At 46.5% G+C, this 27442-nt stretch overlaps 1 protein-coding gene across 1 annotated transcript in view; it reads right to left on the bottom strand.

Annotated features, from left to right (window-relative positions):
- The window catches only part of apc2 (APC regulator of WNT signaling pathway 2), a 200303-nt gene that overhangs the window by 67609 nt on the left and 105252 nt on the right, over positions 1 to 27442 (bottom strand). Inside the window, exons 4-6 of the mRNA XM_078423873.1 lie at positions 21543 to 21735; positions 15735 to 15843; positions 4266 to 4379 (exon numbers count right to left, since the gene is read on the bottom strand). Of these exons, the coding sequence (XP_078279999.1) occupies positions 4266 to 4379; positions 15735 to 15843; positions 21543 to 21735 (416 nt within the window). The remainder of the gene's footprint in view (positions 1 to 4265; positions 4380 to 15734; positions 15844 to 21542; positions 21736 to 27442) is intronic.

The following is a 27442-nucleotide window of genomic DNA, read 5'->3' as shown; positions in this document are numbered from 1 at the left end:
ACACCGATTTCAATGAAACTTCTTCCATTAGCACCAAAGGGACGACGGTGAGTAAGGTGGGCCCAAAATTGTCGCGCTATCGTGTACCGTTTTGGCTGCGGTCAGGAACAAACAAACAAACAAACAAACAAACGAGAGTTTTAGTATATAGATAGATGTCAAATGTTTCCAGGAGATTTGCTGACAACACTAAACCAAGCGGGATTGTGAACTGGGGTAGGATGGAAGGATGCTGAGGGGCAGAAGGGTCTCGACCCGAAACGTCACCCATTCCTTCTCTCCCGAGATGCTGCCTGACCTGCTGAGTTACTCCAGCATTTTGTGAATAAATCAATTTGTACCAGCATCTGCAGTTATTTTCTTATACTACAGGATGCTGAGGGGCATCTTTTCTATAATGGTGCAACCAGAACTGCATGCAATACTCCAAATGCAGCCTAACCAAAATCTCACAGAAGTGCATCGTTACTTCCCGACCCTTGTCCTGTGTACACAGGAGGATACAAGGATGCCGAGGGAGGGATACGAATGGGTGGGTGAGAACAAGGCAGGGGGAATATAACGTGGAAAATATCCTCTTTGATCAATGTTACAGAAGAGCAGAGCATTTGTTAAATGGTGAGAGCTGGGTAGAATTGATGTTCAAGGTGCCCTGTTGCATTCCCTTGAGTTTGGACGAGTGAGAGGAGACCTCGTTGAACATATAAACCATTTTGCTGATTGGTTTGACGGACCAGACTCAGAGAGCACGTTTCTGGGGCACGGTTTGAGAATAAGGGGTAGGGCATTTATAACTGAGACAAGGGGAACGTCTTTATTCTGAGGGTGGTGAACCTTGAGAATCAGCTCTGGAGGGCTGTTGAGGCACAGTCAACAAGTTCAATTAAAATATTCATTTTGTGAGGGGAAAGAGAGGGGTAGAAGGGAAAAGACCCTTCTTCACCCCCACCCATCCTGTGCCCCACCTGGACTATGATCTATTTCTCCCGTTCCACTGCCCTTCCAACTACCCGACTGTATTCCTTCCTTGAGCTCAACAATTCGCAAGCATTCAAACATTTTGTCTCAAACCTTGTCTTTTCATCTCTGGCCTTTGTCCGCCATCTACCATCTGCCTATCAAACCTCCCCCACCCCTTACCTGTATCAGCCTGTTACCTACCAGGCTTTATCCTTCCCCTCCTCTCTTCCAGCTTTCCCCCCCCCTCCCCAACCCAAACTGAAACCTCACCTATCCATGTTCCCCAGAGATGCTGCCTGACCCGCTGTGTTACTCCAGCACTTTCTTTTCATTCAAAATAGAGGTGGATAGATTTCTGGATATTAAGGTAATCGAGGAATATGGTGGAAGGTGGCTCCAAGGGAGAAGATCGCTGATGTTGATGGATGGCAGAGCAGAATCAGACAGTTTGTTCCTGTTCCTTTATGCTCTAATGTTATTGAGTGGTGGAACAGACTGGAGGGGCTGGTTGGCCTAATCCAGATCCAATTTCTTACGACCAACAAGGGTGACTTTACCCCTCTCATCTTAAAGCTCTGCCCTCTAGTCTTTGGCACCTTCTCCCCTGTCTATATCTCTCATCGTCTTTTATACTTCTGTCAGGCCTCCACTCAACCTCTAGTAGTGTAAAGAAAACATCGAGGTTCCCCCTAATCCAGGCAGAATTCTGGTAAACCTCTACTGCATCATCTCCAAACCTTTCCTTTAATACGGCAACCAGAACTGCATGCAATACTCCAAATGCGGCCTCACCAAAATCACATAGAAATGCATCGTGACTTCCTGACACTTATACTCATTATCCTGACTAACGTTCTTCCCTCTTTCCTCTTTTAAAATAGTCCTCAAAACGACCTTCTTTAAGCCGAGCACTTGATCAGTTTCATTATCACCTCAAACAGATTGGAGCTAACTTTTATTTGACAATACACATTCCAAACACATTTTACCAGGTCGTCACATTTTGTTTTTCCCTTTACTGTTGTGACCCCCCGGGATTAAATTGTAACATTTGCTCAATTTATGAATGTACAGGTAAAGGAACTCAACAGGACGACAGTATTCAGTTTGCTTAGTGCTTGTTCCATGGTCGGGCATTGCTTGTGAAACCCATGTCCCATGAATAATGTTCTTTGAAAAGCAATAATCTTGTGCATTGCATTTCCCCTGGAGGACTTCAAGATCACAATGCGGGCATTTGTGACATAGTCCCAAGTGCAATGATGGGGATGCCCTTTGGCAAATGGTCTTCCATTTAAGGCAAGAAAGGTTGGCCATTGCAGCCCAGAAATAACTGAGTTATCTCCATGGAAACATTATCAAGCCAATGAAGCATCGGAGAGTGCATTGCTGGTAGCTTTAGTGCCAGCCTGTTCCCCCAAATGACTGGTGGGAAATGGGACGGTTCAGTATGGATCTGCTCAGCGCTTGACAAAATACGGTGCGGGGTTAATTAAACAGCCTACACCGAAATTAAAATGTTACACCTGATTAAGTTTCCCCTTCGTGTGTAGATGCCTCATCGGCCGAGACAGACAGGAGATGCTAAACTCCACCAGGTCATCCAGTGCCTGCAGCAAGAGCAGTGCCATATACGATTAGGTTGTGCAAGTGAGCCCGCAGTTAGTGCACTGACCTCAAACACTACAGACAGCGGCAGCAGCAGCGATACGGGAGCCCAGAGAGAGTCTGCTGCTCCGAGAATGTCGTGCGATGCGCAGAGGGCCGACGTGTGTTTATCGCAAGACCCTGCGACAATTGATGCGCGGCTGCTAAATCCCGGGTGGCAGGGCCCAGACTATGATCACCTTGGTTCCCCTTGCCTCTGGCTCATAGACCGCAGCCCGACAACTCCTTGTGGTAGCAACAGACCTCTAAAAGAAACCGTACACGGCCAACTCAGCAAAAACATTCCTGGCCTGGAATGGCAGGTTCCCCATGAACAATCCCACCAGTGATAGAATTAATAATCACACAAACCAACCTCGGTCCGCGTTGGCCAAACTGATCTCCCGGTGGCCGAGCATTTCAACTCCCCCTCCCAATCCCAGTCTGACCTTTCTGTCATGGGCCTCCTCCAGTGCCATAGTGAGGCCCACCGGAAATTGGAGGAACAGCACCTCATATTTCGCCTGGGCAGCTTGCAACCCAGTGGTATGAACATCGACTTCTCCAACTTTAGATAGTTCCTCTGTCCCTCCCTTCCCCTCCTCCTTCCCAGATCTCCCTCTATCTTCCTGTCTCCACCTATATCCTTCCTTTGTCCCACCCCCCTGACATCAGTCTGAAGAAGGGTCTCGACCCGAAACGTCACCCATTCCTTCTCTCCCGAGATGCTGCCTGACCTGCTGAGTTACTCCAGCATTTTGTGAATAAACCCCTTCCATTGACTCCATTTACACCTCACGCTGCCTCAGCAAGGTTGCCAGCAGCATAATCGAGGACGAGTCGCACCCTGGCCACTCCCACTTCTCCCCTCTCCCCTCTCGCAAATGGTTTAGAAGTGTGAAAACGCACACCTCCAGATTCAGAGACAGTTTCAACCCAGCTGTTACCAGTCAACTGAATCATCCTACTACAACCAGAGAGCAGTGCTGAACTACTATCTACCTCGTTGGTGACCCACGGACTATCCTTGATCGGACTCTGCTGGCTTTACCTTGCACTAAACGTTATTCCCTTATTGTGTATCTGTACATTGTGAACGGCTCCGTTTGTAATGTGTTAGAAGGAACTGCAGATGTTACACACACAGGACAATTTGACCAAGCCAATTAACCTACAAACCTCTTCATCTTTGGTGTGTGGGAGGAATCTGGAGCTACCGCAGAAAACCCATGTGGTCACGGGGAGAATGTACAAACTCCATATGGGCAGCACCTGTAGTCAGGATCGAACCTGGGTCTCTGGCGCTGAGAGGCAGCAACTCTACCGCTGCGCCACTGTTCCTCAACTCTGGAATTCCCTCCTAGACTACTCCAAGTCTTTCTCCTTATCACACTCCTTCCATCCTTCCCCTTATAACCAGATCTGCCCCAATATTGTGTCATTCGTTTCAGTAACATTCCTAAGTCATGCTTTGGTTCTTATACTACACTAAAAGCATTACTTAAATGCAGAAAGAGGATCTTGTTGCACCTTGACCAGCATGATAATAATACAAGGGCAAGGCAGATTTCTTAGTGTTTAGAAAGTCCGGTGACACTCCGAGATTATAATTGAAAGGTGAAGCTGCAGATGGATTGAGTGTGTATGGTAGTTGTTACCTGGAGTCGTTCAGTTGTGTTGTCACCTATCCCATATCTCTCCTCAATAATGGCTTTGATCTGATGAGCCTCATACTGTAGCTGTTGTCGAATCAAATCCATGTGCTTCGAAACCTGGAGGAGAGGGAAACCATAGAATATATATCTAAACCAAACCAATGATATTCAGTGTCAAAAGCACTTATTCAATCAAAAGATATGGATATCATAGAAGACGGAACATAGGACCGCATTAGGGCGGCACTGTGGTTCAGCGATAGAGTTGCTGCCTTTCAGCGCCAGAGACCCGGGTTTGATCCTGACAATGGATGCGGTCTACATGGAGTTTGTACGTTCTCCTTGTGAGTGCGTGGGTTTTCTCCAGGTGCTCTGGTTTCCTCCCACACTCCAAAGACATGCAGGTTTGTAGGTAAATTGGCTTTGGTAAGATTGTAAATTGTCCCGAGTGTGTCGTATAGTGCTGGTGTGCGGTGTGATCTCTGGTCAGCGTGGACTCGGTGGGTGGAAGGGCCTGTTTCGAAGGAACCGGCCCTTCAGCCGACAATGGCTGTGCTCAGCATCATGTCAAGAGAAACTAAGAAGAAACAAGGAACTGCAGATGCTGGTTTACGAAAAAAGATACAAAGTACTGGAGTAACTCAGCGTGATGAACTATTCTCCTCTGCCGACACATAATCCATATCCCTCCATTCTCTGCACATCCATGTGCCTAACAAAAAGCTGCTTAAATGCCTCGATTGTATCTGCCTTCACCACCATCCCTGCCAGCACATTCCAGGCACCCACATCCCTCTGTGTACTAAAACTTGCCTTGCACATCTCAATAGACAATAGACAATAAACAATAGGTGCAGGAGGAGGCCATTCGGCCCTTCGAGCCAGCACCGCCATTCAATGTGATCATGGCTGACCATTCTCAATCAGTACCCCGTTCCTGCCTTCTCCCCATACCCCCTGACTCCGCTATCCTTAAGAGCTCTATCTAGCTCTCTCTTGAATGCATTCAGAGAATTGGTCTCCACTGCCTTCTGAGGCAGAGAATTCCACAGATTCACAACTCTCTGACTGAAAAAGTTTTCCCTCATCTCAGTTCTAAATGGCCTACCCCTTATTCTTAAACTGTGGCCTCTTGCTCTGGACTCCCCCAACATTGGGAACATGTTTCCTGCCTCTAACGTGTCCAACCCCTTAATAATCTTATACGTTTCGATAAGATCTCCTCTCATCCTTCTAAATCCCTCTCATCTCCATTAAGCTTTGCTCCTCTCACCTGAAAGCTTTACCTTCTAGCCTTTGCCATTTGCACGTTGGGAAGAAGGTGCTGAGTCCCTACCTTATCTGTGCTTCTCCTAATTTTATATACTTCTATCAGATCTCTCCTTAACCCTCCGCGTTCTAGAGAAAGCAATCCAAATCTGTCCAGCGTTTCCTTGTAGCTAATCGCCCCTAATCCTCTTCTGCATTCTCTCAAAAGCCTCCACATCCTTTCTGTAATGGGGTGACCAAAACCGCATGCAATCCTCCAAAACTTCATCCTCAATATTGATGGTCTCCCAGTATCCACCTCCGCTCACATCCGGAATCTTGGAATTATCTTTGATCAAACCCTCTCCTTCGACAAACACATCAAACACATCACAAAGACAGCCTTCTTCCACCTCAAAAACATCGCCCGTCTCCGTCCATCCCTCTCCTCCACAGCTGCAGAAACCCTCATCCATGCCTTCATCACCTCCCGTCTGGACTACTGCAACAGCCTCCTCTATGGCTCACACTCAAAAATCATCAGTAAACTTCAATACATTCAAAACTCCGCTGCCCGTCTACTCACCCACTCCCCGATCCGTGACCATATCACCCCCGTCCTTTACAAGCTCCACTGGCTCCCCATCCCCCAGAGAATCCAGTACAAAATCCTCCTCATGACCTACAAAGCCCTCCATAACCTGGCCCCATCCTACCTGACTGACCTCCTCCACAGTCACACTCCCACCTGCACCCTCCGCTCTGCTGCTGCCAACCTCCTGTCCCCCCCCCCCCCATCCGGACCAAACTCAGATCCTGGGGGGACAGGGCTTTCTCCATCGCTGCTCCCACCCTCTGGAACTCACTACCTCAAACCATCAGAGACTCCTCCTCACTCACCACATTCAAAACATCACTGAAGTCTCACCTGTTCAGCACTGCCTTCAACCACTGACCGTCACCTCACCTTCTGTCTCCTTTTTCTGTTCGTTTACTTATTTATCTATATATTTTCTTCTCTATGTTCTAGTAATCCCTGTAAAGCGTCTTTGAGTGTTTGAAAAGCGCTATGTAAATGTAATGCATTATTATTATTATTATTATTATTAAATGTGGCCGAACCAAAGTCTTATAAAGCTGCACGATGACTTCCTGACTCTAATACTTAATGCCCTGACCGACGAAGGTGAGATTACCATTACACCCTCTTAGCCATTCTTTTTTTGAATCTACTTGCATTGTGACTTTCTGGGAGCTGAGGACCAAGGCGCCAAGACCCATCAATGCTGTTAAGGGTCTTTCCATCAATTTAGATCTTCCCCCATCACTGGCAAAATAGACGTTTATAATTTACCCCTGATCTGAGGAGGCAGGTAAGTGACAACAATAAGTGGTGGAGGACAAGAGGACATCGGCACATCGGCTGGGCAGAACGACCCCTGACCCTGTGCTGCTGCCAGGACAACGGGCCTTTCTGGCCGAGTTAAGATTCTAATATTTCTTTACAAATTTCAGACTTGAAGAATACAAGATGGCGCCTAAAACATGGCAAATCTTGTGTATGGACTCTGTGTGGTCTACTATCTTACACTCATATACTTACTATGATTGTTAATTACTAATTACTAATTAGGATTATTAATTACTTTAGTTTAGTTTAGTTTAGAGATACAGCGCAGAAACAAGCCCTTCGGCCCACCGAGTCCACACCGGCCAGCGATCCCTGTACACTCACACTATCCTACACACTGGGGACAATTTTACAATTTTACTGAGGCCAATTAACCTACAAACCTGCACATCCTTGGAGTGTGGGAGGAATAAAGTTTAATTGAACATCATTGGCAGATGCTGAGTTACAATGTTTGCCAATGTTTGGCGATTTCCTTCCCTGAGGCATGTTATTTACAACCTGATAGTTTCATCATCAAGTTTTTTTTCACTGAATTTATTTAATTGCTTAAATTTAAGTTCCCCAGTTGCTGTGGCAAGGTTAAAACGAACCTCTGTAACCCCCGGGCCTACAGGCCTGTCTAAGTATTAATCACCAGGCTACCACAGAAGTAGGGATCAGAGAGGGTCAGGGGCAAATTTAATAGAATTGTTCAAGTGATGAAGGACCTTGACTGAGTAGATGGTGAGAAACTGTTTCCAGAGGCAAGGTTGGGAACCAGAGGACAAGATAATGGACTAGAAAACCCAGAGGGAGACGCGGAGGAAATCTTTTATTCAGCAAATCCCACACATTGGACTGCACTTCCTGAAAGGGTGGAGGCAGCAGATTTAATAGCTTTCATGTTCATAAGTGATAGGAGCAGAGTTAGGCCATTCGGCCCATCAAGTTGACTCCACCATTCAATCACGGCTGATCTGTCTTCTTCTCATCCCGTTCTCCTGCCCTCTCCCCATAACACCCGTACAAATCACAAATCTATCCATCACGACCTTAAAAATGTCCATTGACATGGCTTCCAAAAAGGATTTCGGGAGATGCTTGGAATGGGGAAAAAATGCAGGATCTGGAGAGAATGGAATTGATAGATTCTTAAGAGCTAGATAGAGCTCTTAAGGATAGCGGAGTCAGGGGGTATGGGGAGAAGGCAGGAACGGGGTACTGATTGAGAATGATCAGCCATGATCACATTGAATGGTGGTGCTGGCTCGAAGGGCCGAATGGCCTCCTCCTGCACCTATTGTCTATTGTCTATTTCATGGAACCAGCTCAGATATTATGTGGATGGTGTAGTACGATAACTTTAGGGAAAAGCACCTTGAGTTTCTTTAGCTTAGTTTAGCTTAGAGATACAGCGAGGAAACAGGCCACTCGGCCCACTGTCTACAGTGACCAGCGATCCCCCCGTACACTAGTTCTATCCAACACACGAGGGGCAATTTACAGAAGCCAATTAACCTACAAACCTGCACGTCTTTGGGATGTGGGAGGAAACCAGAGCACCCGGAGAAAACCCACGTGATCACAGGGCGAACGTACAAACTGCATACATCCATAGTCAGGATTGAATGGGTTTTCTCCGGGTATTCCGGGTCTCTGGCACTGCAAAGTAGCAACTCTACCGCTGTGCCACCGTGCCACCATTTCTGGGTCCGAACAGCCATTACTGTTTTTTGCGTGGTATTAGTTTGGAAACTGGAAGCTAACGTCGTCAAGAAAAGAAAAGAAATCATTGCACAAAGACTATACTGTGAAAGGCCCAAAAGAGGAGACGCTCATTTGAATCTACGTAAGTAAGTCAGAAGGTCGGGGGGGGGGTTTGGCTCAAGATTAAAAGTCTCCTTTATTTTGCCCACCTCAGACTAATAGAGTTTTTAAACAAGTGCAAGCATGTGAACATTTTCACCATGAAAGCCACTTTCTTACATTCAGGAATACATGAGGCAAACCATCCCTCACCACTGGCCATTGCTGTCTCTCGCTCCCTATTTACTCAGCGTTACTATGGTTACTGCTCGTCCCCACCATGACCGTGACATCCTTATAACCATATAATCATATAACAATTACAGCACGGAAACAGGCCCATTCGGCCCTACCAGTCCACGCCGACCATTTTCTCTGACCTAGTCTCATCTACCTGCTCTCAGACCATAACCCTCCAATCCCCTCCCATCCATATACCTATCCAATTTACTCTTAAACAATAAAATCAAGCCTGCCTCCACCACTTCCACCGGAAGCTCATTCCATACAGCCACCACCCTCTGAGTAAAGAAGTTACCCCTCATGTTACCCCTAAACTTTTGTCCCTTAATTCTGAAGTTATGTCCCCTTGTTGGAATCTTCCCCACTCTCAAAGGGAAAAGCCTACCCACGTCAACTCTGTCCGTCCCTCTTAAAATTTTTAAAACCTCTATCAAGTCCCCCCTCAACCTTCTACGCTCCAAAGAATAAAGACCCAACCTGTTCAACCCCTCTCTGTAGCTTGTGCTGAAACCCAGGCAACATTCTAGTAAATCTCCTCTGTACCCTCTCCATTCTGCAAACAGGCTTCATTGATCGAGGACCCACCCTCTTTTTTCTGCATCTACTTTGAGTTGAAAGAAAGATTTATTGCATAAACTCCTGCCGTTCACAAGATTGAAACCGAACAGAGGATACAAAGAACTGCAAATGCTGGTTTACAAAACAAAAAGATGCACAGTGCTGGAGTAACTCAGCGGATCATGCAGCGTCTCTGGAGAACGTGGATAGGTGACGTTTCAGGTCGGGACCCTACTTCAGACCTACAAGAGTGCAAATCACGTGCTTTGGAGTACACCTCCTGAAAGGCTAGAGGAGGCAGAATCAATGGGAGCTTTCAAAAGAGATTTGGGGAGATTTTGTTTGGTTTAGTTTAGAGATACAGTGAGAAAACAGGCACTTCGGCCCACCAAGTCCACACTGACCAATGATTATGCATACACTAGTTCTATGTTATCCCACGTGCAGCGTAGGTTTACTAGGTTAATTCCCGGAATGGTGGGACTGTCATATGTTGAAAGACTAGAGCGACTAGGCTTGTATACACTGGAATTTAGAAGGATGAGAGGAGATCTTATCGAAACGTATAAGATTATTAAGGGGTTGGACACGTTAGAGGCAGGAAACATGTTCCCAATGTTGGGGGAGTCCAGAACAAGGGGCCACAGTTTAAGAATAAGGGGTAGGCCATTTAGAACTGAGATGAGGAAAAACTTTTTCAGTCAGAGAGTTGTGAATCTGTGGAATTCTCTGCCTCAGAAGGCAGTGGAGGCCAATTCTCTGAATGCATTCAAGAGAGAGCTAGATAGAGCTCTTAAGGATAGCAGAGTCAGGGGGTATGGGGAGAAAGCAGGAACGGGGTACTGATTGAGAATGATCAGACATGATCACATTGAATGGCGGTGCTGGCTCGAAGGGCCGAATGGCCTACTCCTGCACCTATTGTCTATTGTTTTGCATCCCACACACCAGGGGCAATTTACAGAAGCCAGATAACCTACAAACCTGCACGTCTGGAAATGTGGGAGGAAACCGGAGGTCCCGGAGAAAACCCACCTGGCCACAGGGAGAAGGTACAAACTCCGTACAGACAGCACCTGTAGTCAGGATCTAAACCGGGCCTCTGGCGCTATGAAGCAGCGACTCTACCTTTGTGCCACAGTGCCGAGATATTTGTAATGGGAAAATGTGCGAGATCTGGGGAGAGTGGGCTTGATTGATTCTTCCGTGGAACTAGCTCAGATATAATGTGGGTCTTGTGGTACTATAATTTAGGGAGAACCTTCTTCAGAAGAAGGGTCCCAGCCTGAAACGTCACCTCTCTACATTCTCTGGAGTGGCTGCCTGACCCGCTGAGTTACTCCAGCACTTTGAATTCCATTAGAGGTTGCTCTCTGGCCTCACCTGCCACAGGGGTATATCACACACAGAGAGGAACGGAGGCACAATGAACTGCAGATGCTGGGATCTCAAACAAGATGGAGGAACTCAGCAGGTCAGGCAGCATCTGTGGGGGGAGATGGTGTTTCAGGTCGGGACCTGTCTTCTGACTGAGTGGAGTGTGGTGGGATGGGGGGGAGAGAGCTGTAAAATAGAGGTGGGGTGGGGCAAAGCCAGATAGGGTCTGAAGAAGGGTCTCGACCCGAAACGTCACCTATTTGTTTTCTTCAGAACTGCTGCCTGACCTGCTGAGTTGCTCCAGCACGTTGTGTCTATCTTAAGAGATAGATGGATGCAGGTGAGGGGGAGGGGGGAGGGGGTTGGGGGGGCTGATTGGCAGATGGGTGGAGCAAATGACATAAGCTAGAGGTGACAAAGGGGACAAAAGGGTGTCAGATAAGGAAAGAAAAGGAGAATGGAATTTAAAGCAGGAGGAAGAGAGGTGGGTGGAAGGGTGTTGGAAGGAACTGCAGATGCTGGTTTAAACCGAAGATAGACAGAAAATGCTGGAGTAACTCAGTGGGACAGGTAGCATCTCTGGAGAGAAGGAATAGGTGACGTTTCGGGTCCAGACCCTTCTTCAGACTGATGTCAGAGGAGAGGGAGATATGTAGATATGGAAGTGTAAGGTGTGAAAAGAGGACAAAGGGAATGGAGATCAAGGAACATGTAGAATAGATCATCGTTAGCTGGGAGAAGGTAACAACAAAGCAAACGGATAAAATGTAGTCGGAGACAGTAAGACAGGTAGGTGAACTGGGAGGGGGAATGGATGGAGAGAGAGGGAAAGCAAGGGTTACGTGAAGTGTGTAGGAAGGAACTACAGATGCTGGTTTAAACCGAAGATAGACAAAGAAAGCTGGAGTAACTCAGCTGAACAGGCAGCATCTGTGGGGAGAAGGAATGGGTGACGTTTCGGGTCGAGACCCTTCTTCAGTCTGAAGTCTGAACTATCAAGTATTACTTGAAGTTAGGGAAGTCAATGTTCATACCGCTGGGGTGTAAGCTGCCCGTGGGGACAGTGGGGAGGGGAAATAAGGGGAATAAATCGTAACTACACGCTAAGGACAATTTACAGAGGTCAATTAACCACATGTCTTTGGGTTGTGGGAGTAAACCAGAGGATCCAGAGGAAGCCTACATGGGAGAACGTGCATACTCCACACAGGCAGCAGCCGAGGTCAGAATCAAACCTGGGTCTCTGGCGCAGTGAGGCAGTGACTCTACCCGCTGAGCCACCGTGCCACCCGCTTCTACAGGCTCAGGAAAGAGACATGTCTGCAGCAGAGAGTCTCAGTCAGAACATGGCCAAAGAAGCAGGAATCACAGGGGGAGCAGTGAAAGTGGGTCTCACAGAACTCTCGTCAGAGAGAGGAGGCGATCCTCTTCAAAGTGGACATACCTTGAGGAGATTTCACAGTGGAGCAGTAAAATGCAGACACATGGAACTGCAGATGCTGCAATCTTCAGCCAAACACAAAGTGCTGGAGGAACTCAATGGGTTAGTGTAGGGAACGGACTGAGGAAGTTTCTGGAGGGGTTCCTTCCTCAGACTCTTCAGACAAAGTTTCGGATCGGGGAAGGGTCTCGACCTGACAAGTCATCTGTCTATTCCTGCCATAGATGCTGCCTGGCCCACTGAGTTTCCCCAGGAGTTTATTTTCACTTCATCTTTACCTGACGGTGTTTAATGACGCAATATTGAATTCAACAGCTTCAGGTAACTTGCTCTCTTTAAAACATAACTTGCAGCTCTCTCTCTCTCTCTCTCTCTCTCTCTCTCTCTCTCTCTCTATATATATATATAGATATATATATATATATATATATATATATATATATTTCCCTCTATTTCCCCCTCTCTCTCTCTCTCTCTCTCTCTCTCTCCTTCTCTCTATTTCCCCCTCTCTCTCTATTTCCCTCTTTCTCTCTCTATTTCCATTTCCCTCTTTCTCTATTTCCATCTCTCTCTCTCTCTCTATTTCCCTCTCTCTATTTCCCTCTCTCTCTCTTCCTCTATTTCCCTCTCTCTCTATCCCTCTCTCTATATTTCTCTTTCTACCTCTCTAGTTCCCCCTCTCTATATATTTCCCTCTCTCTCTCTCTCTCTCTCTCTCTCTCTCTCTCTCTCTCTCTCTCTCTCTCTCTCTCTCTCTCTCCATTTCTCTCTCTCCATTTCTCTCTCTCCATTTCTCTCTCTCTCCATTTCTCTCTCTCTCTCCATTTCTCTCTCTCTCCATTTCTCTCTCTCTATTTCAGCCCTCCCTCTCTCTCTCTCCATTTCCCTTTCTCTCTCTATTTCCCACTCTCTATTTCCCTCTCTCTCTCTATTTCCCTCTTTCTCTCTCTTTTTCCCACTCTCTCTATTTCCCTCTTTCTCTCTCTCTATTTCCCTCTCCCTGTCTTCCTCTCTCTCTTTCCCTCATTAATCTATCAAATACATTATTTCATCCACAGCCACTATCACCATGGTAACTCTCGCCTCACCCTATCAGAGATATCCCCTTTGTCCTATTAGTCTCACTCACGCTGTCTGCAAGTTAAAATTAACTTGCTTTTCTCTCTCTCTCTCTACTAGAACGTAGAACAGAGAACAGTAGAGGACAGGAAAAGGGCCTTTTGGCCCACAATGTCCATGCCAAACATGATGCAAAGATAAACTAATCTCCTCTGCCTGCATATGATCCATGTCCCTCCATTACCTACATATCCGTGTGCCTATCTAAAAGCTTCTCAATAGCCACTATTGTATCTGCCTCCATTACCACACCTGGCAGTGTGTTCCAGACACCCACCACCCTTTGTGTAAAAACTTACCGTACACATCCATGTTTCCATTAGTGGGAGAGTCTAGAACTAGAGGTCATAGCCTCAGAATTAAAGGACGTTCTGTTAGGAAGGATATGAGGAGAAATTTATTTAGTCAGAATGTGGTGAATCTGTGGAATTCTTTGCCACAGAAGGCTGTGGATATTTTTACGGCAGAGATAGATAGATTCTTAATTAGTCGAGACCCTTCTTCTGAATTTTTTGACAGATTCTGCCTGGCCTGCAGAACATTTCCAGAATTTTCTGTCTTTTTTATATCTCAAACTTCCAGCATCAAGATCTTTTTATTTTAGGGATAAATTTTGACTTTGTCCAATCGGTAAGACCGTAAGACATGGGAGCAGAATTAGGCCATTCGGCCCTTCGAGTCTACTCCGCCATTCAATCATGGCTGATCTATTTTTCCCTCTCATCCCCATTCTCCTGCCTTCTCCCCGTAACTGCACCCAAAGTCAGGATCGAACCCGTGACTCTGGCGCTGCAAGGCAGCAACTCTACCGCTGCACCACTGTGCTGCCCCCTGCTGTCTGACTCGGATTAAAGTTGTCTCTCCCGTGCTCAGAATGGTGACACAGATTTGTCGTGTAGTTTTATCGAGGCCTGGATGGAGTGGATGGAGTGGATGTGGTGAGGATGTTTCCACTAGTGGGAGAGTCTAGAGTCATACCCTCAGAATAAAAACACCTTTAAGAAGGAGGTGAGGAGGAATTTCTTTCATCAGAGGGTGGTGAATCTGCGGAATTAATTGCTACAGACGGCTGTGGAGGCCAAGTCAGTGGATATTTTTATGGCAGAGATAGATAGATTCCTGATTATTACAGGTGTCAGGGGTTATGGGGAGAAGGCAGGAGAATGGGGTTGAGAGGGAAAGATAGATCAGCCATGATTGAATGGGCGTCGACTTGATGGGCCGAATGGACTAATTCTGCTCCTATCACTTATGAACTTGTACTAACTTTCAATCATGACTTCCTCAGAGGTGGATTTAAAAAAAATCAGTAAGCTAACACTAAAATATAATTATCATTTTGGCTGGAATATTACATTTAATCTGAGAACATTGTGCCTTGATTGGTCTTTAGGCCCATGCCACTCCTCAGTAAATTTTCTAGTAGTCAGCAGGTACATCAAGTGACCTCTCACACCTAACGATAAGAGTCTGAGAAGCTAAAATTGATCACAAAATCTTCAACGTGGTGATTGAAGTGATGGAACTCGAGTTTAGATTTAAACGCGACACAGTGGTGCAGCTGGTAGTGTCACTGCCTCAGAGCGCCAGAGACCCGGGCTTGATCCTGGCCTCAGATGCTGCCTGTGTGGAGTTTGCACGTTCTCCCTGTCACTGCGTGGGATTCCTCCGGACACTCCGGATCCTTCCCACATCCCAAAGACGTGCAGGGTTTGTAGGTTATGAGCAGGAAGGAACTGCAGATGCTGGTTTAAACCGAAGATAGACACAAAATGCTGGAGGAACTCAGCGAGACCGGCAGCATCTCTGGAGAGAAGGAATGGGTGACGTTTCGGGTCGAGACCCTTCTTCGGACCCTGATTAAGTTTCCTGTTGAGACCCTTCTTCAGAGTCTGAAAGACCCGAAACGTCACCCATTCCTTCTCTGCAGAGATGCTGCCTGTCCTGCTGAGTTCCTCCAGCATTTTTTGTCTTCAGGGTTAATTGGCCCTCTGTAAAATGCCCTTAGTGTGTGGGGAGTGAATGAGAATAGTGGGATAACATAGAACCAGTGTGAATGGGGGATCGATGGTCGGCGAGGACTCGATGGGCTGAAGGGCCTGTTTCCATGCTGTATTTTTAAATCTTTCCATAATCGTTCTGTCTTTCAATTTAATAACTCTTTGGAGGTGACGGGACAAAGTGGACTCTTCTGCCCCTTAAATCTCCATGGTTCTGTGGAAGTGTGTTTGGGGATGGATGTGAACCAAGATTCACAGGCTGGGCTTTCAGACTCTGTTGTACTTACGCTTTTGATTTGTAACAGTTCATCGGCTCGCTTGCCAAGATTCTGGATCTGCGTGCAATAAAATGCCTTCTCTTTCTCTTCCTTTTCAATCTCAGCAAGAATCAGTGCCCTGTGGAAGAACAGACAGAATGGTTTATAAGTTCATAAGACATTGGGGCAGAATCAGGCTATCCGGCCCAACTAGACTACTCCGCCATTCAATCTCGGCTGATCCATCTTTCCCTCTCAACCTCATTTTTCTGCCTTCTCCCCACAACCTTCGACACCAAATAGTCCGGCTGTTACCCCATTGTTATTATTACGAAAACCGCTTACAAATATAATTTCCTCATTCCAATGTCATCCCCTTTAAAATACGATTCTGATTTTACAGAGTTTTCATTCTAAACCAGCAAAGGTTTAGTTTAGTTTGGAGATGCAGCGTGGATGCTCGTAGGTCACACAACGGGGAATACGCTCCGATCTTTATCAACGGGGACAGTGTGGAGAGAGTGTCCAGCTTCAAGTTTCTGGGCACTCACATTTCGGAGGATCTCACATGGTCCACTAACACTGCTGCGCTGGTCAAGAAGGCACAGCAACGACTGTTCTACCTAAGAACATTGAAAAAGTCTGGTCTACCCGAACAGCTGCTGACGACCTTCTACCGCTGCACCATAGAGAGCATCCTAACACATGGCATCCCTGTGTGGTACTTCAGCTGCACGGAGGCAGAGAGGAAAGCTCTTCAGCGGGTAGTCCATAGAGCTCAGAGGACCATCGGAACACAGCTACCAGCCTTGGAGGGCATCTACAACGCACGATGCCTCAGAAAAGCCACCAGCATCCACAAAGACTCCTCACACCCCTGCAACAGTCTGTTCGAACTCCTTCCATCGGGCAGACGATATAAGGCCTTCTACGCCCGCACCTCCAGACTCAGGAGCAGCTTCATCCCCAGGGCCATAGCTGCTATGAACCGGTCCTGCTGAGCTGGATGGTCAAATCGCACAGTGATCCGGCACAGATCTACTTGCACTGTTACAATTTGTTTCATTGGGTTGTTTAAATTAATACTGACTAGCTAATTAAATTATTGCATCGTATGGGAGGCGCATTCCCAATCTCGTTGTACCCCTGTACAATGACAATAAAGATATATTGTATTGTATTGTAGTGTATTGAAACAGCCTCTTTGGCCCACCGTCCTCGCCGGCCGGCCAGCCACCAATCAGCCATTCACAGGATTGCCTTGTATTATCCCACTTGCACATCCATGTCCTACACACTAGGAACCATTTATAGAAGCCAGTTATCCTGCAAACACGCACGTCTTTAGAACATGGAAGAAAACCGGAACACCCGCGTGGGTTTTCTCCGGGTGCTCCCACACTCCAAAGAGGCTAATTGGCTTGGTAAAATTATAAATTGTCCCTAGTGTGTGTAGGATAATGTTAGTGTGCGGGGATATATACACCTGTGTGTGTGTATATAATATATACACCGATCAGCCAAAACATTATGACCTGATGAGCCAAAACATTATGACCGCCTGCCTAATGTGCTGTTGGTTCTCCGTGTGCAGTCCCATACGCAGCAGGGTGCGATGCACTGTGTATTATGACACATTCCTCCCGTGACCACCATTAAAACTTTCTGTGACTTGTGCCACAGTAGACCTTCTGTCGGTTCGGACCAGACGGGATAGCCTTCGTTGCCCTCGCGCATCGATGAGCCTTGGGCGCCCAACACCCTGTCGCCGGTTTGCGGTTTGTCCCTCCTCGGACCACTGTCGGTAGGTACTCACCACTACTGACCGGAAGCACCCCATTAACCTGCCGTTTCAGAGATGCCCTGACCTGGTTATCTGGCCATAACAATTTGGCCCTTGTCAAAGTCGTTCAGGCCTTTACTTCTGCCCATTTCTCCTGCATCCAACACCTCAACTTCAAGAACTGACTGTTCACTTGCTGCCTAATATATCCCACCCCTTGACATGTGCCATTGTAACAAGATAATCAATGTTATTAACTTTGCCTGTCAGTGGTCATAATGTTTTGGCTGATCGGTGTATATATGTGTGTGTGTATATGGGTGTGTGTGTGTGTATTGTATGTGCGTCTATATATATATATATATATATATATATTGTATATGTGTGTGTATATATATATTGTGTACATATACACATACATATGTGTGTGTGCATATATACACAGATATATACACACACACATATACATACATACATGTGTGGAAATATATATTGTATGCGCATCTATATATATATTGTGTATACAGTACATACACACACACACACACTCAATGAGTAGTGGAAGCATAAAGTGAGATGTGGACGGATATGATTTTATATCAGATTATATGTATATATGTATGTTAGCAAGCTAGCATTGGAGACTCACTCCTCATTAATCTCCCTTTATTACACCATCCTCATTTTCAAGAGCCCATCATTACAGATATTTGGCTACTGGCAGATTGGGAGTGTTTGGGAGTAGTCTTCACCTCCCCTCACCCTGGTAGGATATCCTCACAGTCACAAAGCACGAGAAGTCGCACATAAATCCCTCTTACAGCCACATACCTTCCTTGTCGAATCATTCTGAACATTCCAAAGGTTACTCTGAACATTTAGCCCTTTTGCTGTGAAGATGTTCATGCTAATGCATCGATTGTAAATATTTTATTCTCCTGCATTATATCCCGAGGTCCAATTAGCCATCCTACTTTGATAAAGTATTCACACTCGCCCATTCTAAACCACTCAATTTTTATAAAACATGGAGCCGAAGCGGGTGATTTTTTGCTCTTTGTCCCAACTGATTCCTCAGACCCATGAATATTTTCTTCCCGTTTAATTAACTCCCTCCTGAATATTGCAGTTGACTTGACTTCACTTGGCACTTGAGGTGATGCGTTCCCTCATTTGAAATCTTCTGCCATAAAATCATGGGCCGTCCACATCTCACTTTATGCATCCACTACTCTTTGAATCAAGAATCACACCGTGTAAGAGGACTACAATGTTCTTTGGAGCAACATTATATTAGCTGGATAGAGCTCTTAAGGATAGCGGAGTCAGGGGGTATGGGGAGAAGGCAGGAATGGGGTACTGATTGAGAATGATCAGCCATGATCACATTGAATGGCGGTGCTGGCTCGAAGGGCCGAATGGCCTCCTCCTGCACCTATTGTCTATTGTCTATTGTCTATAACATTTGTAGTGTAATGGTTAAACAGACAATTTCATCTAAAATGTGAAATGGAGTTATCAGCTAAATTAGCAGCCCTGCATTCCCGGCGCGGAGGAAGGGCCGTGAGGGAGGGGGGGGGGGGGAGAACAATGGAGGACCCGGCAAGGGGGGACTGTTGGGGGGAAGGGTGGTGGCGGACAAAAGGGGGAGCTGGCGTGCTTTGTAACTTTGTCAGCGCCTTAGGTGGCCGCTATGTGTATACATTGTGTATGCAAGCAAAGAGTTTCATTGTGCCTAGTCACATGTGACAATAAAGTATTCCTATTCTTATTCCATTGCACCTCGAAAACAAGATTCAAACACGTAATCGCCGAGAATTAACCTTGCCCCTGTGCTTGAGCCTGGGAGCGCAGCCTCCCACAGGCCATTCTATGGGAAAGTGTAGCGTTGGTGAACAGAACACAACGGCAATAGTCGGGTCGACCACCCGCGCCCCCTGCCGCTAGCAGCGCATGAAACGCTGCAGACAAGCGGTGGGGGCTTATGATATGGCTCGGGGAGGGGGCAGTGGAGCGGTCTGCTCCGATAAGAAAGAATGTACACTCGCGTATCCCCGTACGCAAAGGATGGTGCCGGGCACTCTTTCTGGGAGAGAGCCCCAGCCTTGGACTGTGTCGTGAACGATGCCAGATGACCAAGAACAGGAACATCCTGTGACGTGCTCTGATGTGTCTGCGAGTGTGTTCGGGGATACGCGTGTGTGTATGGAGACACACGAGTGTGTTCGGGGATATGCGAGTGTGTACGGAGACACACGAGTGTGTTCGGGGATAAGCGAGTGTGTACGGAGACACACGAGTGTGTTCGGGGATACGCGAGTGTGTACGAGGACACACGAGTGTGTTCGGGGATACGCGAGTGTGTACGGAGACACACGAGTGTGTTCGGGGATACGCGAGGGTGTTGAAACACCCTGTGGCGTGCTTGGCTGCGTACTCGGGATTTGCAAGTGCGTACGGGGACACGTGTGCGTGTATGGAGATACACAGATGCGTACAGGGATACGTGAGTGAGTTGGAACATCCTGTGGCCTGCTTTACTGTGTACTCGGGGTTTACGAGTGCCTACGAGCATATTCGGGATACGTGAGTGTATGTGCCATATTTGGTAGTGTAATAAATTACTGAGTGAATCAAACTCTGTGGTCTGAACCCAGTGATTTATCGAACACAACAACATTCCAGTCAGTCCCACTCTTCTCCCCCATCACCCCATTGCTCCCTAAACGCTTTCCTTTTTCAGCCCTTGCTATTGAATCTCCCTCCTTTCAGGCATTCCACTCCAGATTAAACCTCCATTGTGTCTGCCCCCCAACCTCCCTCCCCCCCTTGTCTCTGGATGCCTCAAGCTGGAAAGGGTACAGAGAAGATTTACGAGGATTTTGCCAGGACTAGAGGATCTGAGCTATCGGAGAAGGTTGAGTAGACTGGGACTCTATTCCTTGGAGCGCAGGAGGATGAGGGGTGATCTTATAGAGGTGTATAAATTCATGAGAGGAATAGATTAGTTGGTTGCGCAGAGTCTCTTCCCCAGAGGAGGTGAATCGAGGAGAAGAGGACATTTAAGGTTTAAGTTGAAGAGGAAAAGATTTAATAGGAATCTGAGGAGTAACATTTTCACACAAAGGGTGGTGGGTGTGTGGAACATGCTGCCAGAGGAGGTGGTTGGGGCAGGAACTATCCCAACATTTAGAAACAGTTAGACAGGTACATGAATAGGACAGGTTTGGAGGGATACGGGCCAAACGCAGGCAGGTGGGACTAGGGTAGCTGTGACATGTTGGCCGGTGTCGGCAAGTTGGGCCGAAGGGCCTGTTTCCACACTATCACTCTATGAGGAAAATCTTTTTCACTGAGAGTTGTAAATCTGTGGATTTCTCTGCCTCAGAAGGCAGTGGAGGCCAATTTTCTGGATGCTTTCAAGAGAGAGTTAGATAGAGCTCTTAAACGTCACCTATTCCTTTTCTCTAGAGATGCTGCCTGACCCGTTGAGTTACTCCAGCATTTTATGTCTATCTTCATTGTAAACCAGCATCTGCAGTTCCTTCCTAAACTATATTGTCGGGAGTTTGGTAACGTGAGAACGGATAACATTGAAGCATCTAACATCCTCAAAGGGTTTCACAGGGTAAATATTGAGAGCCCGTTTCGCTCAGCTAAAGAGTCTCGAACTGTGGAGTATGGTTTTATTTTCGACAACTAGTCGGACATTCAGGTAAAATTCCCATAGTTTAGTTTAGATTAGTTCAGTTTAGTGTCACATGTGCTGAGGTGCAGTGAAAAACTTTTTTTGTTGCATGCTATTCAGTCAGCGGAAAGACTATACATTATTACAATCAAGCCGACCACAGTAAATAGATACCTATAGACAGAATAACAAAAGCTGCTGTTGGAGTGGAGGTTCGGAAGAGTGGAGCGATTGTAATGAATGATTGCAGATCCATTTCTGGGACCAGCACACAGCACCAGCCTGGCTTGGGTGCCATCTTGGATTATGGATCCAAGACACAATACTCAGAGAGATGTGAAGCTTTGAGACTGTTTAACACAGTTACCTTTCTTCGTTGAGTTCCTCCAGGTGCTCCAATCGCCCTTGTGTCCCGGGCAGGTGGTCTTGGGCCAGCGGAGTTGTAGGGTACACCTGATTTCTCCCCACCATCTGGTCCAGTGCAAATCTGCCTGGTCCTGTGCACACCATGTTCGATTGCCACCTGTTGTCACACAGACCGGCAATATCGGTGTTCAGCTCTACACGAGAGAACAGAAAAATATTTGACCTTGAAACCTGGTATGTAGATAAGGTTAAATATATTTACGAACTTGAAGCTCAAACCAGACCTCCCAACATTTGATTTTACAAATTCATAATTTTTAAGTCCAAAATTCAGAATTTTACATTAAAATTCATAATACAACTTTCGTAATGCAACTTTTCAGCAAAATAAAAGAATGCATGCCAAATGCGCGTACGTGTTGCGCTACATTCATGTGTGACAAACGATTTTTCCAACAGTTTGTAGTTCTTGGACTACATGTACAACGTCAGGCCTATCATGAGTATATGCTGCTATTTATAGAAAGGTTATTGAACAGAGAGACTTTTTGCAACACAAAGAAAAAATTGTTTTGTTTTGTTTTTTCTAGTTTGCTTTTTCCTTACACATCCCAATTCTCTTGCTATTGAATAAAAGAACAATTGTCATAAAATGTATGACTAAGTTATGAAGAATTGACAAATTGCAATTACCGACTGTTTTGCGGAAAAATGTGAGGCGAAATCGGAATGGCGGAAATGGATGAGAGGAGATCTTATCGAAACGAATAACATTATTTAGGGGTTGGACACGTTAGAGGCAGGAAACATGTTCCCAATGTTGGGGGAGTCCAGAACAAGGGGCCACAGTTTAAGAATAAGGGGTAGGCCATTTAGAACTGTGATGAGGAAAAACATTTTCAGTCAGAGAGTTGTGAATCTGTGGAATTCTCTGCCTCAGAGGGCAGTGGAGGCCAATTCTCTGAATGCATTCAAGAGAGAGCTAGATAGAGCTCTTAAGGATAGCGGAGTCAGGGGGTACGGGGAGAAGGCAGGAACGGGGTACTGATTGAGAATGATCAGCCATGATCACATTGAATGGCGGTGCTGGCTCGAAGGGCCGAATGGCCTCCTCCTGCACCTATTGTCTATTGAAATAAGGAAACTTTCCGCCAAATTCTGAAGGGTTGGGAGGGGGGTCAAACTATCAATCAAGCCACTATCAATAAATTCTGAAGAGAGACACAAAATGCTGGAGTAACTCAGCGGGACAGGCAGCATCTCTGGAGAGAAACAATGGGTGACGATTCGGGTCAAGACCCTTCTTCAGACTGAGAGTCAGGGGAGAGGGGGACAAAGCGATATGGAAGGGTAAGGTGTGTAAACCAGCATCTGCTGTTCCTTCCTACACATCAATAAATTATATATCTCTCCAATACCCAACCCATAACTTTCCTTATTAATCTATCAACTATCAATAATTGAACTACTCTCTGGTTAAAAGTTGCACCTGATTTCTAATCCCTCCAGTGTTCCTAAGGAATTCGTAAAATCTTTCCTAAATGATTTCTTCTTGAGCGGGCAGAGTTGCTGCCTTACGGCATCAGAAACCCGGGTTCGATCCTGACTACGGGTGCTGTCCGTACGGAGTTTGTACGTTCTCCTCGTGACTGCGTGGGCATTCACTGGATAGAAAATTGGTTGGCGGACAGGAAGCAAAGAGTAGGAATAAACGGGTCCTTTTCGGAATGGCAGGCAGTGACTAGTGGGGTACCGCAAGGCTCAGTGCTGGGACCCCAGTTATTTACAGTGTATATTAATGATTTGGACGAGGGAATTGAATGCAACATCTCTAAGTTTGCAAATGACACGAAGCTGGGTGGCAGTGTTAGCTGCTAGGAGGCTGCAGAGTGACTTGGATAGATTAGGCGAGTGGGCAAATGCATGGCAGATGCAATATAATGTGGATAAATGTGAGGTTATCCACTTTGGCGGCAAGAACAGGAAAGCAGAGTATTACCTGAATGGTGACCGATTGGGAGAAGGGGAGATGCAACGTGACCTGGGTGTCATGGTGCACCAGTCATTGAAAGCAAGCATGCAGGTGCAGCAGGCAGTGAAGAAAGCGAATGGTATGTTGGCATTCATAGCAAGAGGATTTGAGTTTAGGAGCAGGGAGGTTCTGCTGCAGTTGTACAGGGCCTTGGTGAGATCGCACCTGGAGTATTGTGTGCAGTTTTGGTCTCCTAACCTGAGGAAAGACGTTCTTGCCTTAGAGGGAGTACAGAGAAGGTTCACCAGATTGATCCCTGGGATGGCGGGACTTTCATATGAGGAAAGACTGGATAGACTGGGCTTATACTCGCTGGAATTTAGAAGACTGAGGGGGGATCTTATAGAAACATATAAAATTCTTAAGGGGTTGGAGAGGCTAGATGCGGGAAGATTGTTCCCGATGTTGGGGGAGTCCAGAACCAGGGTTCACAGCTTAAGGATAAGGGGGAAGTCTTTTAGGACCGAGATGAGAAAACATTTCTTCACACAGAGAGTGGTGAGTCTGTGGAATTCTCTGCCACAGAAGGTAGTTGAGGCCAGTTCATTGGCTATATTTAAGAGGGAGTTAGATGTGGCCCTTGTGGCTAAAGGGATCAGGGGGTATGGAGAGAAGGCAGGTACAGGCTACTGAGCTGGATGATCAGCCATGATCATATTGAATGGCGGTGCAGGCTCGAAGGGCCGAATGGCCTACTCCTGCACCAATTTTCTATGTTTCTATGTTTCAATGGGTACTTTGGTTCCCACACTCCAAAGATATACAGGTTTGTAGGTTAATTGCCTTCTGTGAAATTGTTTCGTTTAGTTTATTGTCACGTGTACTGCAGAAGGCTTTTGTTGCTGACAACTGTAAATTGCCCCTAGTGCATAGGATAGTGCTAGTGTACGGGGACATCGCTGGTCGGTGCAGACTTGCGATGGTGGGCTGAAGAACCTGTTTCTGTGCTGGATCTCTAAAGTCTAAAGTATCATTTCTGGATTCAGAGTAACAGCCATTAGTTAATTCTAATGGCCTGAATACTCGTAACATTATTTCCACTGGTTGGTTTAATTAAGATGAATGGTTGTAATGGGAATACTAGGAGCGGGACACGTGGGATTGAAGTTGGGACAATCTTCCATGCACGGAGAATAATTGAGGTTTGGAACGTTCTCCACAAAGATTGATTAGTGCCCGATTGTTAATTTTAGGTGAGAGGATAAAAGTATTTTGTTTAAGATGTTTTATTGAGTGTTAGGGGGTTCATGACTTGACCACCATATCCTGGACGCTGCAAAATGTATCAGGGGCTGGTGGACACCCCAGTTCTACAATCCTTTGGATGGAATGGTTCCTGCAAACCTGCGGATAGTACTTTGATTTTAAATACGCACAAGAGTATATTGTCTAGAAATATGCAAGGAACCAGACTTTAAGGTGAAAGGTGCAAAGCTCAAAGGAGATCTAGCCAAAGGTTTAGATTTTAGATTTTGTTTTTAGATTTAGAGATACGGCGCAGAAACAGGCCGTTCGGCCCACCGGGTCCGCACCGCCCAGCGATCCCCGCACACTAACACTATCCTACACCCACTAGGGACCATTTTTACATTTGCCCAGCCAATTAACCTACAAACCTGCACGTCTTTGGAGTGTGGGAGGAAACCGGAGATCTCGGAGAAAACCCACGCAGGTCACGGGGAGAACGTACAAACTCCGTACAGACGGCGCCCGTAGTCAGGATCGAACCTGAGTCTCTGGCGCTGCATTCGCTGTAAGGCAGCAACTCTACCGCTGCACCACCATGCCACACTCTGGTCGACCCATTACAAAAAAGGATGTATATATTGGTCTCGACCCAAAACGTCACCCATTCATTTTCTCCACGATGCTGCCTGTCCCGCTGAGATACTCCAGCATTTTGTGTCTATCTTCGGTGTAAACCAGCATCTGCAGTTCCTTCCTACACAAAAAGGATGTGGAGGCTTTGGATGTAGTGCAGAAGAGATTTACCAGAATGCTGCCTGGACTCTGTGGTATTAGCTATAAGGAGAAGTTGGACAAACTTGGATCGCTTTCTCTGGAGCTTTGGAGGTGAAGGGGAAACATGATAGAGGTGTATACAATCTGAAGAAAGGTTCCCGACCCGAAAGGTCATCTGTCCATGTTATAGACAATAGACAATAGGTGCAGGAGTAGGCTAAACGGCCCTTCAAGCCAGCACCACCATTCAATGTGATCATGGCTGATCATTCTCAATCAGTACCCCGTTCCTGTCTTCTCCCCATACCCCCTGACTCCGCTATCCTTAAGAGCTCTATCTAGCTCTCTCTTGAATGCAGTCAGAGAACTGGCCTCCACTGCCTTCTGAGGCAGAATTCCACAGATTTACAACTCTCTGACTGAAAAAGTATTTCCTCATCTCCATTCTAAATGGCCTACCCCTTATTCTTAAACTGTGGCCCCTTGTTCTGGACTCCCCCAACATTGGGAACATGTTTCCTGCCTCTAACATGTTCAGGGATGCTGTCTGATGCACTGCTCCAGCACTCTGTGTCTTTGTTTGGTGATCCAGCATCTGTTGTTCCTTGTTTCTATGTACAACAACGAGTGGCGTCAATAGGGGAGGCTGCCAAAAGGGCGGCACGGTGGCGCAGCGGTAGAGTTGCTGCCTCACAGCGCCAGAGACCCGGGTTCAACCCTGACTACGGTTGCTGCCTGTACGGAGTTTGTACATTATTCCCGTGACCGTGTGGCCTTCTCTGGATTCCTCCCACACTCCAGAGACGTGCAGGTTTGTAGGTTAATTTGCTTCTGCGAACTGTAAATTGTCCCTAGTGTGTAGGGTAGTGCTAGTATACGGGGTGGGATCGCTGGTTGGCATGGATTCTGTGGGCCAAATGGCCTGTTGCCACTCGGTATCTCTTAAGTCTAAAGTCTATTCCCCAGGCTGGGAATGTCAAAGACCTGAGGGCACAGCTTTATGGTGAGAGGAGCAAATCTTAAAGGAGGGAGAGTCTAGAACTAGAGGTCATGGCCTCAGAATTAAAGAACGTTCTTTTAGGAAGTCTGTCGAGGCCAAGTCAGTGGATATTTTTAAGGCAGAGATAGATGGATTCTTGATTAGTACATGTGCCAGAGGTTATGGGGAAAAGGCAGGAGAATGGGGTTAGGAGGGAAAGAGAAATCAGCCATGATTGAATGGCAGAGACGATGGGCCGAATGGCCTAATCCTACTCCTATTCCTTATGACATGAGATGTGGGGCATGTTTTCTTTTACACACAGAGGGGCGTGGCTGTGTTTGACACTCTGACAGGGGTAATGGTGCAGGTAGGTACGATGATGGCATTTACGAGGCTTTGAGATAGTCACAAGGATGTGCAGATAATGGAAGGATACTCATCAAGAAGCCATTGAAAGGGTCCTCAGATTCTTCCCACACAGCCAGAGACTCGCTCCCAGCACTTGAGATTACTGGGGTGGGGATGAGGCATAAAAGAACGTACCTTTGGAAAAGAGATGAAGAGGAATTTATTTAGGTGGTGAATCTGTGGAATCCGTTGCCACAGAAGGCTGTGGAGACTGTCATTGGGGTTTTTTAAAGCAGAGATTGGCAGGTTCTTGATCAGTATGGGTGTCAAAGGTCATGGGGAGAAGGCAGGAGAATGGGGTTGAAGGGGGAACATAGATCAGCCATGATTAAATGGCGGAGTAGACACGATGAGCCAAATGGGGCAATTCTGTTCCTAATGAACATGAGATGATCGTCTGGAAAAGGGTGCAATGTTCCTTGCAACGTTCATCAGTTCATAAGTTCCAGGAGCAGAATGAGGCCATTCGGCCCATCAACTCTACTCCTCCATTCAAACATGGCTGATCTATGTTTCC

This window comes from Rhinoraja longicauda, chromosome 28 (genome assembly GCF_053455715.1).
Source record: "Rhinoraja longicauda isolate Sanriku21f chromosome 28, sRhiLon1.1, whole genome shotgun sequence".
NCBI lineage: Eukaryota > Metazoa > Chordata > Chondrichthyes > Rajiformes > Arhynchobatidae > Rhinoraja > Rhinoraja longicauda.
This window is presented reverse-complemented; position numbering and strand designations above follow the sequence as displayed.